This window comes from Choloepus didactylus, chromosome 8, assembly GCF_015220235.1.
Source record: "Choloepus didactylus isolate mChoDid1 chromosome 8, mChoDid1.pri, whole genome shotgun sequence".
NCBI classification, from domain to species: Eukaryota; Metazoa; Chordata; class Mammalia; order Pilosa; family Megalonychidae; genus Choloepus; species Choloepus didactylus.
In genome coordinates, this window is record NC_051314.1 from 74890107 (window position 1) to 74911802 (window position 21696).

General features: G+C 36.4%; 1 protein-coding gene across 20 annotated transcripts in view; it reads left to right on the forward strand.

Annotated features, from left to right (window-relative positions):
• The window catches only part of R3HDM2 (R3H domain containing 2), a 245846-nt gene that overhangs the window by 175071 nt on the left and 49079 nt on the right, over positions 1–21696 (forward strand). For all 20 annotated transcript variants that reach the window (XM_037845192.1, XM_037845191.1, XM_037845195.1 and 17 more), the window contains one exon: positions 20193–20392. In XM_037845192.1, coding sequence (XP_037701120.1) covers positions 20228–20392 — 165 coding nt within the window. In that variant the 5' untranslated portion in view covers positions 20193–20227. The remainder of the gene's footprint in view (positions 1–20192; positions 20393–21696) is intronic.

The window sequence follows — 21696 nt, forward strand, 5'->3', positions numbered from 1 at the left end:
TTTTTCAAGCCATGAAAGATACTGAGTTTTTAAAATGAATTTAAGTATAATCTAAATATTAAGTATAAAATAGTCATGGTTGATTCTTTTAGGAAGCATCTTTTCTAATTTGATGCTTAGAGGCCAAGTTGAGAACATGTTCCTTGAGAAGATTAGCAACTTTCTTTCTCTTTATTTTGCCATCATTGAGCTTTTGACTTCCACAAGATGATGATTGGTTGTTGGTTTTTTAACATTTTTAAACTTTTGACTCTGGGTTTTGATCTTTCTAATCTTAAGACTCTTTTTTTTAAGTTTGATATTAAGGACTCCCACTAAAAGTTGTTTCTACTCCATTTTCTGGTTGTCTCCTTAAGAATTCTTGGTAAACTTGAAACAGTTTTACAGAAAAGGTTTTCTCTGTCCTAGGAATTTCTGGAACTGTCTGTTGCTTCTCAATTTAGGCTGCCCTTATGGGTCCCTTGGAACTCAGTACTGACAAGTAGTGTAGATATCCCTCTACTTTGGACTTGTTTGGAAACTGAGATGTGCATTTAAGAAACTCCATTCAGCATGTGAAAAACATACTGGAAATAAATTTTGGTAACTAGTTTTACTAGTCAGTAGTGTCAGAAAAGCTTAACATTTTACTTTTTATTCTTAATTTTCACTATTCACAATTTTTACTATTCCACTACTTAATGTAAGTCACTTGCACAGTAAATGTATGTTCAGTAAATACTCATTGAAAGAATGACTGTCATCTCTTAACACTATAACCGTCTTAGCTGTTTTATGAGAGATCATTTTCTGTCCTACAGTGCAATGATTAAAAAAATAACAAAAGTGTGAGCCAGATGAAAATGCACAGGTTCTAAGCTAATTTTGACCCTTATGTCTCAGATTCTGTCCAGTTATCAGCTTTCACTCACTATCATATACAAGAAGGTGGGGACCAAAGTTGTTTGTTGAAGCCAAAGATATGACATCAGTTATTGCTGAAATCATGCCAGGAAAGGGAAACACCTTGTAATACACCAGGAGGATTTTAGGTTGTCTATGAACACCATTGGGGAGAGCAGTTTTTTGTCTAGTCTCCTGATGCAGTTTGTGATTTTTCAAGTTTCCTTTTTGCTTCAAGGAGGCCTTCAGCTGAGGGAGCAGGAATGTGGCATATGGAATGTGAAGAGGCAAATGTCTTATTTCCTCATTTGGACGTGGCTGATTTTTTCTCTATGGATACTAGAAGGTGGTAGGGAACGAGTGTATAGAGAAGAAGGCAGACACAGCAGGATTACACGGACTGTATGAGTTGTGATTTGAGAATATGAAGAGTAAAGGCCTGAGGTTCCTGATGCTGATTTTAACATTTCAGGAAAAGTTAATGGAAACTTACAAAGATCAGCAGTCCTAAACTAAAACCTTCAGCTCTTTCTGTATTTTACGGAATGGAAAGCTTCAGTGTTGTGAGATTAAACAAGGGAAAATCTCCAGGGTTTTTGGGATTCCTTGCTATTTGTATAGATTCGTTGTCACTGCTATTCATTCCTCCCACCCCACATTTGCTTTTAGTATATCACATTGGCAGCATTTATATTCTTTGTCTGTAGAGACTATTCTCTGACCAGTATTTGCAACAGTTTCTGTGGAAAAATGCCTTATTTTAAAAAAATAAAGGCAAGGGGACTCTCATCTCATAGCTCTTGGTGATAGAGCCTGTTGCTGTGGAGTCCAGGATCAGATTGGCTGACCTCAGGGCCAATGAGCAGATAGAACATAAACACATCATCATTTAACCTTGCAAAATTCATTTATTCAGTGATAAATGACCTTAATACCATCACTGTATATAGAGCTGTGAAAAAAATCTTTCAAGAATGGTGTAAGGTGTTTTTATCTTCTCTTTCAAAATTTGCTATTTAATATAAACACTGTAAGGTTATATTAGCTTCTTAAAATTGTTTGATTGGGAGAGGATATGGAGGGAAACACCTACCACCTATCTGGCTTGAGCTGCTGCTGCAGTCTGTTGGGCTTGTGCCAAGTCTAGGTCAAACTCTGGCCTTCTAGACCAGAGGAGGTTTATATCTGAAACTGTCTTGCTCTTTTCGATAGGTTTAAAGCTGAGTCAGAAACTGGCAGCTTTTTGTTTACTGCTTTTCCTTCCTTCTCTTCCACTGCAATGTGGTAGTCTCTGTCAGTCTTTTGTTGGAGGTAGAGAATTAGCAGAAAGTTTACCTCTGTGTTTTCCATCTTCACTTCTCTAGCTTGTTCATATTCATTGACTTATGTCTGGGAGATTTCACTCAACTCAAAGTTGGTTACTTGTCGTAGTGGATAATGGCATGAATCTTCCCCTGTACCTATCTGCCGTAGAGACTGATTTGTTCATAAAAAGAAAACCCTGCCCTCTAGATTTTGTAAATGAAAGAAGTCAAGATTATTATTATATTTCTCTTCTTATACCTTATGTCAAGATACTTGAGAAGTTATGGTGGGTCTTATTTTCTTCTCCACCAGCATTCCCATGCTTGGCTATTTCCAGAATTGAAAGAGACCTCAAAATGTCCTTGAGTTCTCCTCCTTGTTTTGAATATATTTGAGTCCTTCTACAAGTGAGATTATACCATTGCCTTCTTTCTAAGAAGAAATAAACAACTTCTGATTCATCTGTTAAGCCAAAAGGAGCAAAAAGTCTGTTTGGTATATGATTGAAGGATTTTTATGGGGGAGGCCTTGGGTAAGAGTAAGGGCTATGGTTTGGTTCACTGGATAAAAATTAAAAATAGGAAGAAAAGTATCACGTTATCTGTCAGATTATAAGCTTGCACCTTACTTAGCTTGCACAGTTTTTTTTAGAAATTGGTCTCTTCCTTGCTAGGCTTTACTTTGAATGGGAATCATTAATTTCTTACATGAGAATTAGGAAAGCCATCCTGATCTTAATTTTGGAAAGCAGTAGGCATTTCAAGAAAACTGTGTGATGCAAGAGAAAGAGCGAGAGTTTGGACTCAATCTCGAGTTGAATTCTAGCTTTGCCACTTACATTCTATGAATATTTAGGCATATTATTTACTTCATTCATTCATGTAAAAATATATTTATTATGTGCTAGGTACTGTCCTAGATCCTGGGTATATAGCTATGAACAAAACATGACCAAAATTTCTGCTCTCCTTAAAAGTACTTTTTACAGGGGAAAGGAGACAGTAAACAAGATGAATTAGTAAAATAGAGAGTATTAGATAGTGGTAAGTGCTGAGCAGAAAAATAAAGGAAAGGAAGTGAGACAGAAAATATTGGGGGTTTTTAAATTTTACTTATTGTGGCCAGAGAAGGGCTCACTGAGAAGTCACCATTTAAGTAAAGACCTGAAGGAATTGAGTAAGTCAGTCTTGTGTTTATCCGGGGGAAATCATTCTAGACAGAAGGAAGGAACAGTAAAGGCAATCACTCCGAAATCATTAGAGGAGCCAGTGTGACTGGAACTGGGTAAGGGGGTGGGGGGGAGGATAATAAGAGATGAGGTCAGGGGGCAAACTAATAGATCATTTGCGGTCTTATAGGTCATTTTAAGGACTTATGCTCAGAATGAAATGGGGAACCACTGAAGAATTTTGAGCAAAGGTGTAACAGGATCTGACAGCGTTTTAACCCAGTCACTCAGTCTGCTATCTTGAGAAGATGCCCTAGGGAGGAACAAGGATGGAAGCAGTGAGACTAGTTAGAAGGTTACAGAGAATGGTGGCTTGGATCAGGTTTGCAGCAGTGGAAGTGGAAGCCATCAGATTTTAGATCTATTTTGAAGTTAGAGTCAACAGGATTTGCTCCCTGGTTACTTTGAACTTCAGTTTACTCTTCTATAAATTAGGAATAGTAATATCTACTTGTAAATAGCTAGTTCTGTGTACACAATGGAGTGATAAATGATAAATATTCTAGAAGTGAGGCCTCGTTAGGATCTGAACCATCAAATATTGTGAGTTCTTTACTCACCTGACCAACCATCATGGATAACAAAGTCTGAAGAAGCCAGTCACTCTTTAGTGATTCATCTCTTTTCTTAGACCTAAGCTTACACCTGTATCAAACTTTGGAGTTCCCTCTTTTAGAAGTAGCATTTATCTAAAGTAATTTCTCTAAAAACAATTTTTAAAATACCTAAAGTCCCAAGAAAAATAGGAAGCCAAGTATAAGGAACAGTAAATAGAATTCATATATTTTCTCTTCTTTGCAGTCTTTCACTGTCTAATTATCATTAAAACAGGTGAAGTTCTTACCTATGCAGGATAATGTGGTTCAGTACTGACTGGGGAAAAGGTACATATATGATGCCAATTCTGAGTGGAAATCTGTTAATTTAGAAGCATAAAACAGTACCGGTGAATGATGAGGAAAAGGGATCTCTCATTATCTTTTTCTTCCTCCCTTCTGTAGAATATGATTAGAAGGAACTAATATTCACTGAGCACCTACTATATGCAAACACCTTAAATTTGTTATCTTGTGTGATTTTCCAGTGACTGGGAGGTATATATTGTGCTGTGGTGCAGATGAGCAGGCTGAGACACAGTTATACAATTAGTATGTTGTGGAGACAGTAGTCACGTAGCCAAATTCAAGTCAAACTATAAAGTCCATACTCTTATCTGCTATAACATGCTTGCTGTCTCCCACATTGTGGAGACCAAATGCTCTTTATTTTGATGGGTGATGCTACTAACTTACCCTACAACGATGCTCATCTTTTTCCTTGCTACAGAGGTGTATTAGGATTCAAGCGTGATGCCCTTATATCCTCTATAAAATGCCAACTCTCCTTTATTTTACCTCTTCCCTCCTAAGTACATATCAGCTCCAGGATGTTGCTGAAGATTCCTTGCTTATAGCAATCAAATAATTGTTTATAATTTTCATCATTATTACTTACAGTATATGTATACATGAGATACCAAGTAGAGAGTATATTAGGATTTTGATATAGAAGTTTATTTTTCTCTCAAATTCAAGAAATCCAGGGGTAATCACTCCAGGGCTGGCCTAGTCAGAGACCCAGGTTCCTTCTGTTGTCTCATTGTCTGTGGTTTTCAGTCATAATATCATCTCACAGCCCAAGATGACTGTTAGAGTGCCAACCTTTACTGACATTAATGCCAGCAGGGAGGAGAAATGAGTAAAGAAGTGCCACCCACTTCCTGGAAGTTAGTATTTACTACTTCTGCTTATATCCTGTTCACTAGAACTTAATCACATACTCATATTTAGCTGCATTGAAGTCTGGGTTACATGTAGCTTTGTTCTGGGCAGTCATGTGCCCCATTGAAAATCAAGAGTTATGTTATGGTGAAGGGACCAGTGGATATTGGAGAATAAATAGTACTGTCTCCTCTAAAGCAGAAGCTTAAGGGCTAATGATTCTTGAAGGTCCCCAGTTCCTTCTTATGAAATTAATTGTTCTAATCTCATTGCTCTGGCAAATCTCATACTTCAATTTCAGATTATGAAAGATTCTGTTAATACTAAATTGTTGACTGAGCTATCCTATCCACCTGACAGCATTGGGGCATTGACTACTAAGGTCATAGTAGGGCCAGATAGACTTAGCTGCAGGGAATTTAAGTTAGTAATAAAAGGAAGGCTTTCCGAAAGTGCCATGAATAGTAGGTAAATTGTGATCTTTTTTCCCCCCAATATCTTGTCTGGGTTGGGTTGGAAGCAGTTTTGCAAGGGGGCAGGAAAAGACAGTGTGCACTTCCAAGGTCCTTTCCATCCATAAGGTTCTGTGATATTTTCTGTATAGTGGCACTGCTTCGTAAAGCTAAAGAAAATGGCAGCAGCATTGGGAAAAGCCCCCGTTGCTGCTCTTTCTTTGAGAGAAGAGGAAATATGATCTGTTTCACTTGAGGAAGTAAAATGGGCAATTTTGACCAAGAATGTAGGGAAGCTGACAGAAACTGTAACAAAGTCCTACTAATGCTTTAGTCCATTAATCAGAGCACCTGCAGTTCTCATTTCATGGCAAGTACAGCCATAACAGATATTGAGCAAAGAAAGAGGGTACATGTCCAGAACATTTTAATCTTGTTTCTCTTTCTTTACTTTGCCTAAGGAATTGCTCTAGACGTCAGCCAACTCCCGTGGGCTTCCTTACGTACTAGTGAATCCTTTTGCAGTTAAAAAGGAGAATGATTTTCATGCTTCCTTGTTTTGGAAAATGGGCACAATTGGTGTTATTTTTATTATTGTTACTGTTAATGGCTTAGTACTAGTGAAACCTATGATGGTTGACTTCCACAGTCTTTAAGGGCTTGGTGACTGTCACATGCTTTACATGTTCCATAGGCTGTTTACACTCTATTCCTACATTCTGCTTTATCTCTTTGAAGAAAAGAAGGTGTCAGACCTCCATCTCTCATTTATAATTTAGTAGGGCCTTCTGGGTTTGTATCTTGGCTCCTCACATGTCCTGTATGGCCCTGAACAATTCATTTAATATCCCTGAATGTTAATTCAAAGTCATGGAAAGACTATACTTTGGAATCAGAGAACGTGGTGGTTATTATCTAGTTCTGCCACTTAGTAGTGGTGTGACATTGGGCAAGTTGCTTAACTATTAGTATTGTATGTGAATGGAAGTGTATAAAGCACCTGGTTCATAATCATGCTTGATAATATTTTTTTCCTTTTCTCCTAACTTCCAATTTCAAAGAATATAAAAATACGCTTGCCGTGAACAGCTAGATTTGTTTTGTTTTGTTTTTAACCTGCCATTTTAACCCTGTGGATGTTTTTTCCCTGCTGTCTTGACTCCTAGAACATTTTTGTGAGGTATGATTGACATACAATAAAATGGGCAGATCTTAAACATTTAGTTAATAGGTTTTGACAATTATATACACCCAATGTAATCACCACCCCAAAGATACAGAATATTTCCATCACTCCTGGAGGTGTCTTATGTCCCTTTCTAATCAATATTCTCTCCCTAGGCCCTAAGCAATCACTTTCTGATTTCTGTTACCAAGGGTTAGTTTGCCTGATCTTGAACCTCATATATATTTATTTACATAATATGTATTTTTGTGTGTGTGTGTGTCTGGCTTCTTTCACTGAACATAATAGTTTTGAGATACATCCATGTTGTTTTTTATTATTGAGTAATATTCCGTTATATGAGTATACCACAATTTATTCTCCTGAGCCGCTACATTTTAAACAATTGTATAAAATCTGAATATAAATTTTGAGTAATATTACCCCTGATTTACAAATTAGTAAAGGACTGAAAAGCTTTACTGGGAATTTGCTCCAGAACAAGTCAGAATAGCACCTAGCTGTTGTCTTCTCACCTGTGTTCTCTACTTAGCCATATATTAAAAGGGAGAAAATGAAACTGCTCTTCTGTCTCTGAGTTGCCTATATAATTGTATTCCTTTTGGCCCAATGCCTAGAAAGTTGCTTATAGAGTTGATGGAAAGATATATAATCTCAGAGTACTCTGAAAGCTGCTTACCTTGGCAGTCAAAAAATTTATGGGAAACATGCAGTATTCTCCTGAAAAAAACAAAAAAAAACAAAAAAAAACACTGAGTCTTGGCTCCCAATCATCCTCCTCCATGTCATCCTATTTCTTCACTCCTCTTTCTTCCCCTCCACATCTGACAGTCCCCTCTGTGTCACTTTGAGCTACTGAGTGTACCCAGGAGACATTCTGCCTTAGATATTGTTCTCTTTGCCTGGATCGAATGTATTATGTACACAAATTGGTTGTAGGGAAGCACATATCTAGACTCTTGGGAGCTTAATGTCTTTGCTTTGTGCCACAGTTACATACAAAATAGTTCCTTTCTTCTCCCACTAAAAACCTCCCAAGCCCTTAATTTTCACTCTATCCCAAATAAACCATCAAAAATGGAAATTTTTTGTCTTTTAAGCTTTTTCTACTGGCTTACTCTTTAAGTTCTTTTTTTAGTAAATAAATTGTCTTGTCCCTCAGCTGTAACTTTCAATTTTGTTTTGGCTCAGAAAAAATTGTTTCTAGATATCCTTATGCCCCAAGAGTAAGGAGATCTTCTGCATAGGATTAAAGGACTACAACTGACTTCAGTTAAAGGTTGTTTTGGAGAGCAAAAGAGAATCTCAGTCCGAGAACTGTGGTTTTGAACTCAGTGTTTCTTCTGAGCAATCTTGGCTCTGGAATGTAAACAATGACCCCTCATACTAGCCTCTGTCTATTCAAGGGCATCCCTGTTATGCTAGAAGCAAAATGGTGTCCTCACTTAAGATCATGTGATTTGAATTTGTGATTTAAGAAGCTGGGAATGTTTCAAGAAGGAGATAAGATAAAATTGTCTTCTGTAAGGGGCTGACATGGAAGCAACATTAAGCTTGTTATTTATGACTTGCCTGGAGATCTAAACTGGCACAGTGAGAGGAAGGAGCAGGGAGATGAGTTCTGCCTCTTTATATAAGGGAAGGTGTCCCCAAAAGAAATAGGCTACATCTGGAGGTGAAAATTTTCCCTTCACTAGAGGTATCCAGCAGGGACAGTGCAACCATTTTTCAGTTACTGGTTATTAAAGAACCTGATTGTGGGGACTATTGATGTAGAAGGATGGCATTAAATCAGAAAACTTCTAGGTCCCCTTCCAATTATGTGAGTCCCTGATTCCTTTGCATCTTTAGTAGACCTTTCAAATGAAGGTCCTGTCTTGTCTTTGACTGTTTATCCCTTAGCTGGAGGCAGTATTGCATAAAGTTTAAGAAAGCAAGCTCAAGAGCCAAATTTTCTGGATTTGATTCCTGGTTCTGCCATGTACCAGTTGTTTGACCTTAAACAAATTATTTAACTTCTCTGTGCTTCAGTTTACTTATCTATGAAACAGTGGTGATGATAATAATAATATGTGCCTCATAAGATTGTTGCGAGATTAAATAAGAGATGTAAAGCACTTTAGAATAGTGGCTGGCACCAGGTAAGTGCCCTTAAGTTTTCGCTGATTATTTTTATCATCTCTGTCCTTGTTAGTTATTTCTGCTTACAGAGTAGGGCTTCTCTGGTCCAGATATTCCCCCTCAAGACATAACCTTTCTATCTCAAGATGCTTTTGGCCAGAAGGTACAGAAAATTCAGTTCAAAATAGCTTAAACAATAGGATTTATGACCTCACTTATCAGAGATCCAGAGATCTCTTATCAGAATCCAGATTGGCTAATTCAGTGTCTGCACAATAGCATCAAGGATCCAGGCTTATTCTCTCTGCTCCACCATCTTTCATGTATTGGCAGGATGCTACCACAGTCTAAGCATCACCTGCACACCTTCAGCAGAAGAGGAAGACCTTTTTTTCCCCTAGTGTTTTTTTTTTTTTTTTTTTTTTTTAAATACAGTAGGAAGAGTTTCCTTGAAGTTACCTACCATGCACTGGCAATGATTGAGTCACTTGTCCCTTCCTAAGTCAGTCACAAAAAAGGAAATGGGACTACCATGATTGGTTTACACTCATTAAGCTCCACCTCCTGGAGACAGGGATCGAGTCACCTTCCCTGAGCCTGTGTCCTTAGAAGAGGGAAAACACCAAAAGAAAATCTGGGATAGATTGATGAATGGTAAAAACGGGAGATTTGGGTAGGCAACCAGTACACTGTGCTATGTTACCTTTTTCTCTGGGCTGCTTCCTTTTTCTTCAGAGTAAGAATGACTTTGTTTTACATAGTCCTTCAGGAGTCTGGTAGTCTCAGTGGCAGTGACTGTGTGAATTTTTAAAGCTGGGTAGAGTAATCACTGTCTGTTTTATGGTGTCTGGAAGAATCGATAGCTCAAGTTTTCCTTTTGCCCAGATGAATGTAAGAACATGTGACTCCTTAAAATTGGTTAGAATATGCGACCATATTCCACAGGTGGATGTTACAAAAGACTGTCTTAATGTGTTCACTGCGAAACAATGTTTGAACACTGTGAAGTCAGTTCAAGTGTCCAGATAGCTAAGCCTTTTCTAACCCACATGTGAAGAGGAGCTATAAAGCTGTCAATCTTATTTGAATAAATATACATACACGATAATTTAGGCCCATCCTAGAAGAAGAAACACTCAGCTGCTTTATATTTTTTCCATATTACCTTCTCTTTCTGACAGAAAAATTTGAGGCTATTTAAGCCTGTAAAAGAAAAACATTAAAGGTCTGTCATGTAGAAAAAGGATTTAACTTAATTTTGTTTGATTCTAAGGTAAATTTAGGATTAAGATTAATGCTTAAGTTTAGGTAGAATGGCATTGTAGAATGCTCTAGGCATTGGTCCTTCCACTGAAGCAACCATTGTGCTGGAAACAGTGATCAGAGGCAACTATTTTGCAACTATTTTGCAACTATTTGCCTGATTGGACACTTAACAACAACCTAAAGAGTGCCTGGTAAAGAAAGAGGCTGCTGATCTTTTGAACAGGCATGCACAAACCAATGACCATCCTGCAGTTCTCATTTCCACCACTGCAGACCACATTTCTGGAACAGTTGGCTGGTGCCAGGACAGGTGATTGGGACCTTGTCTTCCGCATTTGTGTTTTCGTTGGTCTGGGGGTGCTCTAAGGGACTGGCTCAAATGTTTGCCTTGGTTTTGACCCTCTCTGAGCTGAGATAGTATCCTTCCCTTGCCCCTCTTTCTTGAAGCCAGGCATCTGAGGAAATCTTTGTCACGTCATTGACTGACTGCAGATAGAACAGGACAGGTGCATCAGTGGCCACACATAACAAGGAATATGACTTTGCAAAAATAAATCAGAAAAGTTGCAAATGGATGGCTCCAGACCTTAACAAGCAAAAGTCAGTAATCCCTAAGGAATAGGAAAACCAGATTTTCCAAGTTACCTCATTATAATATTCAGAATGTCCAGTTTTCAACAAAAAAGTACAAAACGTATTTACAAAATAAGAAAAGTATGGCCCATTCACACTGAAAAGAAAGATTTTGACAAAAACCATTCCTGAGGAAACTCATATTTTGGAACTGTTATTCAAAGATGTTAAATCAACTGCTTAAATATGTTCAGTGAGCTAAAGGAAACTAGGAAAACACTATCTAAACAAAATAAGGAGATAGAAATTATTAAGAAGGAACCAAACAAATTTTGGAGTTGAAAAGTATAATAATTGAAATGAAAAACTCAGAGGGATCCAACAGCTTCTAAACAGGCAGAAGAAAGGGTCAGTGAACTTGAAGACAAGATAATTGAAATTATCCAGTTTCAAGAGCAGAAAGAAAAAAGGATAAAGAAGTATGAGCAGACCCTGAGGGACCTATATGACACCATGAAGTATACCAGTATACACATTATAGGAATCCAAGAAGGAGTAGAGAGAAAGGAGAAAAAAGAATATTTGAAGAAATAATGGCTGAAAACTTCACAAATCTGATGAAAGACATGAATGTACATATTCAAGAAACTGAGTGAACTTCAAGCAGGATAAACTCAAATAGAACCACACCAAGATACATTATAGTAAAAATATTAAAACCCAAAGCCAGAGAATTTTGAAAGCTGCATTAGAGAAGGGATGCATCACATACAAGGGATCCCCAATAAGATAAACAGCTTATTTCTCCTCAGAAACCATGGAGGGCCAGGAGGCAGTGGGAGGACATAAAGTCTGAAAGGAAAAAACTGTCAACCAAAATTTCTGTATCTGGTAAAAGCTTTCCTTCAAAAATGAACAAAAAATTAAGATATTTCCAGATAAATAAAAAACCAAGACTTGGGGGAGCTTCCCTGGTTGGCATTACTCCATGAGTATTGTCACACATAGATGGCAGGAAAGGAACATGTCTTAACTCCATGGGGAGAGAACAACAGAAGTTCCATGTTTGGAACTTTTCCTGGACTCTGAACTCTGCCCTATGTGCTTTTTCCCTTGGCTGATTTTAACCTTTATCCTTTCTCTGTAATAAACTGTAACTGTGTGTGTGCTGGGGGGGTAGGGGGGGCTGAGGGAGTTCATGACCAGCAGATCTGCCCTATAAGTAATGCTAAACAGAATACTTAAGGCTGAAATGAAAGGACACTACACAATCACTCAAAGCCATAAGAAGAAGTAAAGAACACTGATAAAGGTAACTACATAGATATATACAAAAACAAGTATTATTGTGCCTTCGGTTTGTAACTCCACTTTTTAAAAATGAAAGGCAAATGCATAAATGATTATACATCTATGTTAATTGGCACATAATATATAAAGATATAATCAAAGGCAATAATATAAAGGGGGGACAGAAATGTACAGGAGAAGAATGTATACTATTAAAGTTGGTATTATTCAAATGAGATTATTATAAGGTTGAGATGTTAATTGTAATCCCAAGTTAGCCACAAAGGAAATAACTAAAAAATATATACAGAAAAGGAAAGAAGAAAGGAATTAACTGGTACGCTACCAAAAAAAAGTCAACTGAATACAAAAAAAATTGGCAGTAATAGGAGGGATCAAGGGACAGAAGACATATAAGACATATAGAAAACAAATAGCCTAAGGGCAGAATTAAGTCAGTCCTTCCTATCATTAATTACTTTTAATGTAAATGGATTAAATTTCCTCTTAAAAGGCAGAGATTAACAGGATGAAAAATATGATCTATCTATATATGCTGTCTACAGGAAACTCACTTTAGATACACACACAAAGAGGTTGAAAGTAAAAGGATGGGAAAAGATACTCCATGCAAATAGTAACCAAGAGAGAGCAGGGTGGCTTATTGTCAGATAAAGGAGATTTTAAGTCAAAATGGGTTACGAGAGACAAATAAGGAAATTCTATATTGATAAAATTTCCAATCCAGCAAGAAGATATTACAAGTATAAATATATAAGCACCTAACAACAGATTCCCAAAGTATGTGAAGCAAAAATAGTCAGAATTGAAGGGAGAAATAGACAGTTCTACAATAATAATTGGAGACTTCATCATATTTTCAATAATGGATAAAACTAATAGACAAGATCAGTAAGGAAATAGAGGATTTAACACTATTGCCCAGTTAGAGCTAAGAGACATATGTAGTATACTCCAACTAACAAGATTGAAATCATACAAAGTATCTTTTCTGATAACAGTGGAGTGAAACTAAAAATTAATAGCAGAAGGAAAACAAAAATTTATTAATATATAGAAGCTAAACGACACTCTTAGTTGGATCAAAGAAGAAATCACAGGGAAATTAGAAAATACCTTGAAACCAAAACAAAACCACAACATGCTTATAGGATGCAGCAAAGGGTGTCCTAAGAGAAAAATGTATAGCTGTAAACACCTACTTTCAACAAAGAATAAAGATCTCAAATCAATAACCTAACCATACACCTTAAGGAATTTGAAAAAGAAGAGCAAACTAAATCCAAAACTAGCAGAAGGTAGAAAATAATAAAGATTAGAGCTTTAATAAACAAAATAGAAATTGGAAAAACAATAGAGAAAATCAGTGAAATCAAAAGTATTTGAAAAGATCAACAAAATTGCAAACCTTTAGCTAGATTGAAAGAAAAAAAGACTAAAATCAGAAATGAAAATGGGGACATTACTACCCATTTTACAGCAATAAAAAGTAGTATTAGAGAATACTGTGAACAACTGTTTGCCCTCAGATTAGATTACCTAGATGAAATGGACAAATTCCTAGAAATGCACAGTCTACCTACACTGACTCAAGAAGAAAGAGAAGATCTCAACAAACCAAAAATTAGTAAAGAGATTGAATCAGTAACCAAAAACCTCCCAACAAAGAAAAGCCCAGGACCAGATGGCTTCACTGGTGAATTGTATGAAAACATTTAAAGAAAAATTAGCACGAATGCTTCTCAGACTCTTCCAAAAGATTGAAGAGGAACACTTCCTAACTCATTCAATGTGACCAATCTAATATCAAAGCCAGACAAAGGCACTTCAGGGAAAAAAAAACTACAGACCAATATCCCTTATAAATGTAGATGGAAACATCATCAAACAAATACTAACAAACCAAATTCAGCAGTATATTAAAAGGTTTATATACAATGACCAAGCGGGATTTATCCCTGGAATGCAAGAGTGCTTCAACATATAAAAATCAATCAACATAATACATTAATAGAATGAAGGGACAAAAGGATTTGACAAAATCCAACACCTTTTCATGACAAAAACACTCAATAAACTAGAAATGGAAGGTAATTTCCTCAACCTGATAAAGGCCATGTATGAAAAATCACAGCTAAAATCATATTCAGAGGTTAAAGACTATAAGCTTTCCCCCTAAGATAAGGCACAAGACAAGGTCCACTTTGGCTACTGCTATTCACCACTGTACTGGAAGTTCTAGCCAAACCAGTCAGGCAAGTAAAGGAAATAAAAGGAATCTAAATTGGAAAGGAAGAAGTAAAATTATCTGTTCACAGATGACATGATCTTATATGTAGGAATCCCTATAGAATAATAAAAAAAAAAAAAGTAAATGAATTCAGCAGAGTTGCAGGATATAAAACCAACATGCAAAAATCCATTGTATTTTTATACACTAGCAATGAATAATCTGAAAAGGTAATTTAGAATAAATTTCATTTACAGTTGGATCAAAAAGAATAAAATACTTATGGTTAAATTTAACCAAGAAGACAAAAATCTTGTACACTAAAAACTATAAAACATTGCTGAAAGAAAGAAAAGAAAATGTAAATGGAAAGACATCACTTGTTCATGGGTTGGAAGACTTAATATTGTAAAGATGACAATATTACCCAAAATGATCCATAGAGTCAATACAATCCCTGTATAATTTGTGTCATTTTTTTTGCAGAATAGAAAAACCCATTCTAAAATTCATATGGAATTTCAAGAGAAATAACCAACACCGTCTTGAAAAAGAAGAACAAAGTTGGAGGGCTCATACTTTGCAATTTCAAAACTTGCTAAAAAGCTACGGTAATCAAAACAGTGTAACACTGGCATAAGGATGGACATATAGGTCAATGAAATATAATACAGAGAACTCAAAAATAAAATCCTCACATTTATTGTCAGTTGATTTGCAACAAGAATGCCAAGACCATTCAATCAGGGAAATGATATTTTATTCAATAAAAAAGATGCTGTGAAAACTAGATAGCCCGATTTAGAAGTAAATTAAGAATAGAGAGCTTGATTGAACTAGGTCACGAAGCATGCACACATATAAAAGAATGAAGTTGCCTCTCACCTTATACCATATACAAACATTAACTCAAAATGGATCAAAGACGTAAATTTAAGAGGTAATACTATGAAAACTCTTAGAAGAAATCGTAGGGGGAAATCTTCATAACCTTGGATTTAGTGGTGTTTTCTTAAGACATCAAAAGCACAGGCAATAAAAGAAAAAATAGATAATTGGCCCATCAGAATTAAAATCTTTTGTGCATAAAAGGACACTCAAGAAAGTGAAAAGACAAGCCATGGAATGGGAAAAAATAATTGGAAATCAAATATCTGATAAGGGATTACAATTATTTAAAACAAACAAACAAACAAACAATTCAATTACAAAATGGGCAAAGGCCTTGAATAGACATTTGTCCAGAGATGATATTCAAATGGCCAATTCGCACATGAAAAGCTGCTCAGTGTCATTAGCCACTAAGGAAATGTAAATCAAAAACACGGTGAGATACCACCACACCACACCCATTAGAGTGGCTATTATTTAAAAAAAAAAAAAAAAAAAAGAGGAAAATAAGCATTGGCAAGGATGTGGAGAAATAGGAACACTTATATGTTGTTGGTGAGAATGTGAAATGGTGCTGCTGCTGTGGAAAACAGTTTTGCAGTTCCTAAGAAAATTAAATATAGAATTACTATATAATCCAGCAGTTCCACTTTTAGTTATATATCCAGAAGAACTGAAAGCAAGACTCAATCGGATATTTGTACACTAATGTTCATAGCAGTAGTATTATTTACAATAGCCAAAAGATGTAAGAAACCCAAGTGTCCATCAACAGATGAATGGATAAACAAAACCCAGTATATACATAAAACAGGATATTCAACCATAAAAAGGAATGAAGCTGTGATACATGGAACAACATGGATTAACCTTGAAGACATTGTGTGGATGGAAAGAAGCCAGATACAAAAAGACCAATATTTATGATTCCATTTATATGAAATGCTTAAAATGGCAAATTTATAGAGATAGAAAGTAGAGTACAGGTTATCAGGGCAAGTTGGGGAATGGGGAGTAATTTTTTAATGGGGACAGAGTTTCTCTTTGGGGTTATAGTTTTCTCTTTGGGGTGAACGTTTTGGTTTTGGATGGTGGTAATGGTAGCACAATTTTGTGAATGTACAATTTTGTGAATGTAATTAATACCAATGAACTGTATGCTTGAATGTGGTTAAATTGGGAAATTTTATGTTGTATATATGTTACCACAATAAAAATTAAGAAAAACAAAAACAAATAAACAAACAAACAAAAAAAAACAAGATACCCCTTTACCCTCTCTAGGATGACTATTATTTAAATTTTTAAAAATATGCAGTTTATATCAAGTGTTGGCCACAATATGGACAAATTGGATTCCTCATGCACTGCTCTTGGGAGTGTAAAATGGTGCATCTGCTGTTCCTTAAAAAGTTAACATAGTGTTACCGTATGATTCTGTAATTCCACTCCTAGGTATATACCCCAAATAATTGAAAACTAGGACTCAAACAGAAAATTATGCACCTTACTTTTCATAGCAGCATTATTCACAATAGCCTAAAGGTGGAAACAACCCAAGTGTCCCTCAACAGATGAATGGATAAACAAAGTGTGGTGTGTGTGTGTGTAGGTGTTTTACAATAGAGTATTATTTAGCAATGAAAAGGAATGGAGTTCTGATACATGCTTCAACATGGATAAACCTTGAAAACATTATTCCAAGATAAGCCAGACACACAAGGACAAATAATTGTATGATTCCATTTATATGAGTTCTCTAGAATAGGCAAATTCATAGAGATTTGGTACTTGGTGTAGCAAAGAATGAGACGTTATTGATAAATGGGTCCAGAGTTTCTGCTCTGGAAGTAGTGGTGATGGTTACATAACGTTATGAATGTACTTAATGTCACTGAATTATACACTTAAAAGTGGTTAAAAATGCTAAATTGTAAGTTATGTATATCTTAACCACACACACATAAAAGATTGAATTGGTTCATAGCTTGTTATAGGGAGCAACTATGTATAACAGTTAAGACTGTTTCAGAAATAATGAGATGTTCCTATCCCAGGAGAGAGTAGCATGCCTGTCTCAGGAAGTTAGAAAAAAGAGCTGTTCTTTCCTTAGAGAAGGTGGGGTGGGGGCTAGGGGTGGGGAATTGTGTGAGATCATATCTAACAAACTTTCTGGTTCTAATCTTTATTAATGTCTGAGCTAAGAGGCATGGAGAGAGGGAAAAAATGCAATTAATGTAAACTAAGGTCTATAGTTAACAATAATGTTGTAATATTCTTGCATTAATTGTAACAAAGGCACTATTCCAAAGCTAACTGTCAATAATAGGGAGATGTAAGGGGTATGGGATTTTTCTCTTCAGAAGAAATGAGAATTTTCTCATGTTAACTAGTGGTGAATGCATTACTATGTGATTATACCAAGAGCCACTGATTGTACACTTAGGATGGATTGTATGTTGTGTGACTAAAACTGTTAATAATAATAATAATAATAATAATAACCAGGGGATAGGAGGTGTGCCAGTTTGAATGTATTATGTCCCCCAAATGCCATTATCTTTGATGTAATCTTGTATGGGCAGACGTTATCAGGGTTGATAAGATTGTAATTCTTGAGTGCTTCTATGGAATGCGCCCCACCCAGCTGTGGGTGATGACTCTGATTGGATAATTTCCATGGAGGTGTTGCTCCACCCATCCAAGGTGGGTTTAAGTTGATCAGTGGAGCCATATAAATGAGCTGACATAACAGAAGGAACTCAGTGCAGCTGTGAGTATTGTTTTGAAGATGAGCTACAGTCAAGACAGACACTTGAAGAAAGCACAGGAGCTGCAGATGAGAGACATTTTGCAGATGGCTGTTGAAAACAGACTCTTGCTCCAGAGAAGCTGAGAGAGGACAAATATCCCAAGTGCAATTAAGAGTGACATTTTTGAGGAACTGCAGCCTAGAGAGGAACATGTTGGGAGAAAGCCATTTTGAAACCAGAACTTGGAGCAGATGCCAGCCACGTGCCTTCCCAGCTAATAGAGGTTTTCCAGACACCATTGGCCATCATCCAGTGAAGGTACCCGATTGTTGATGTGTTACCTTGGACACTTTATGGCCTTAAGACTGTAACTCTGTAACCAAATAAACCCCCTTTATAAAAGCCAATCCATTTCTGGTGTTTTGCATTCCAGCAGCACTAGCAAACTAGAACAGGAGGTATGGGATGTTTTGGGTTTTCTTTTTTTATTTTTATTTCTTTTTTCAGAGTAATGGAAATGTTCTAAAATTGATTGTAGTGATGAATGCACAACTATATGTATATATGTATACTTTGGGTGGATTATATGGTATGTGACTATATCTCAATAAAATTGTATTAAAAATAAAAAGAGGCATGGCGAAAGCATATGCTGAAAAGAAGTGAGGCCTGATTTATCCATCAATGATTCATAAGGCTCTATAGGTTATAACTCTTTTTGTAGAAGCCTCTCCTTACTGAATTGATTAATTTAAAAATAGAATATTAACCATTTTCTTTTTTAGTCCATTTCTTCCAATATTTCTCCTCTTTAAATTCATCTTTATGACTGTGGTTGTACAAATGACTTCCTGGCTTTTTAAAGGGAATTTATCTGGCCCTAAGCAAACTGAGTCTACGGGTAGCTGCCCAGGTGCAGACTGTCTAACTTATGCCCGCACGAGGTTACCTGAGCTTCTTGAGACCCTCTGGACCTTACCCTTTGAACTGATTTGAAGGAGGGAAAAATGTCTGCTGTGACAATTTTATTGAAGCATTGCTAGCCATTCATTCATTTATTACTTACGTATTTACTTATTTTGCTCAATTAATAGGACCACACTGGGACCAGACATGACATCTGGGAGGGTTTCTAGTCTTTTTAAGAAGGGAAAGAAGTAGTCGGGATTGAAGTACAGTCAGTAGCCCATATGAAGAGAAACCTCCACAAACCATTGTTGGAGCTAAGCTCATTTGAGTCAACAGTTGCTTTTAAGACACGAATCTGTGTATAGAGTATTAACTTCTGTTTCTGAGCATATGCTTGGAGAACTGTGTTGGCTTCATGTCACAGATAGCAATAGCATGTGATGAAGAGCCTAAATCATTGGGTGGTAGTAGATTGACTGAACCGAAATGGTGAGTAGCAGAGCAAAGATTCTCTTTTCCTCTGGGGAGATACCCAGTCTTTCTAAAGGACAGATGACTACAGAGTTCTCTCCTTGCTTTTTCAGTTTGCTTAAGATAAAGGAAAAGATTTTCTAACCATTGTCTTGACTTTGCTGCTGTTTGATGAAGGAGTAGCTTGAAGTTGGTAACAGTGTTGTGGTTTGTGATAGTTAAGGGAGTTTTCCCTTGGGAAGGGAAAGTGTTCCTCTCTAGTGGTGAATACAGCTTTATAATATATTTTTTATTCTTTCTGAGAGAATCTAGGGAGTTAACTGTGTGGAATGATGGAGCTGAAAATGTGAGCAAAGTGCCAAGAGGACTCATACTAAATTACTTCAGAAATGAATCCTGGTGAATCTCAGAATAATTATACTGAGTAAAAGAAGGCAGACAATGTATGATTCCATTTATATAACATTCTAGAAAATGCAGAATAATCTGAAGTGACAGAAGCAGATCAGTGATTGGGAAGGGAAGTAGGAATTACAGAGAGGGATGAGGAAATTTTGGAGAGTGATGAATATGCTTAATATCTTGATTGTGATGATGGTTTCACAGGTGTATGCATGTGTCATGGCTCATTAAATTGTACATTTTAAATATGTGCAGTTTGTTATATGTCATTTTTACCTCAATAAAGCTTTTAAAAAAGAAACAAATCCAGGGACAGCATTTATCAATGGACTCTTTTTTCTAGGACATAGGGAGACTTCTGAGGAAAATGCCCATATGTGAAATCTAAGTCTTTAGGAATAAAGTTTAAGTATGGATGCTTACCTCTTGTTTAATGTTTGATCTTTCTTTAGGAGTCCATAGAGGCTACTGTATTCTATTGAAGAAGATGTCTAACAGTAACACTACTCAGGAGACTCTGGAAATAATGAAAGAATCAGAAAAAAAACTGGTGGAAGAATCTGTAAACAAAAACAAGTATATATCTAAGGCTCCAAGTAAGGAAGAAAATGAGAAAGAGGGTGAGGATACCATTTTACGTCAGGAGACACAGGTAAGGATTAGAAGTACATACACTTCCTATATATACCTGAGTAGAAATATCATTATAGGTGACATTGGATATCAATAAGAAGTGAGCCACACATATGAAGAATCTTGATTCTCCCTAAAAACCTCAACTTCAGCTCTCAGGAAACGTCTCCTCCACTTTTTGTCATAGAGTTCACGAAGAATTCTAGAGAGGACAGAGTGAAATTCCTAATTCATTTGGACCTAAGTTTACTGGTTCTTGCTACATATATTAAGTTTTGATATTTTCAAACTATCAAAAAGTAAACTGTGTACAAACATTTTTAATGAGTCATAAAATAGCTCATACCTAAAACTCTCAAAACTAGAGCTGCCTGGCTGTTCACACAGTGTTAAATTCATATCCTGATTGTGTTAAAACAGTCAGCATTTTCTGGGTCAGAAATAGTCTCTGAACTTGCCACTTGTTAAATGTGGGTGAGAGGAATTTTACTCTTTGGTTGCCATGTTGTTTTCTATCCAAATTCATACTGCAGTACAGAAATAGTGGCAGTAGATGGCCAGCCAAGCTTCTTCCAGGGTTCTCCGTTGGTGCCTTAGCCAGCCTGGTCTCGGAGCCTCCTTTAGACTACCTGCTCCAGATTTTCTCTTCTTCTATGGCTACTTCTGGTTTCTTCTGTTACCCAAGCCCAAATTAAATAAATTCTTTCCTTCATGCTCAGAGAAGAGACTGGTCTTTATTATAAGTTCAGGAAGTAGACAGTTAACTCTAATGAGTAGTTAGTTTAAAAAGCAGGAGCAAAATATTTAGGAAGGTCTAGAAATTTGAAGCATAATTTCTCTAGACATCTCAATTCACCTAGGCCTTGTCTCCTTTAATGATTAAAATACCAAGCAGCAAATGTAAAGCGATGAAATAAAATCAGACAGCTCTCTGAAATATGTCTGCTAGCTGCCTGCTTTTCTACTGTCTTTCCTTTTACAATTTGCCAGATCTCTGTCCTGGCTGCTTTTTTTCCCATTGTCTTTTGCATGTGGGTTTTCATTCCCAGCCCATCCTTACAGAGTTTGTGGAGACATTCTGCCATGTTTCAACTATACTTCCAGCCTCCATTGATACCAATAAATAATTTTAAATCCTCAAGACAGATACATGGTGAATAATTGTATGCCATCATGTTACAGTAAAGGTAATGATTAAGTCAACTTTTGGGTCCAAATTATTCTGTTCCCAGGAGACTATTTTAAGCAGTATTCTGAACCACTTGATGTACTGTATGTACTTCTTGAAGATAGGCAGAAAAGAAAGGATGCCTAAAGACTTTA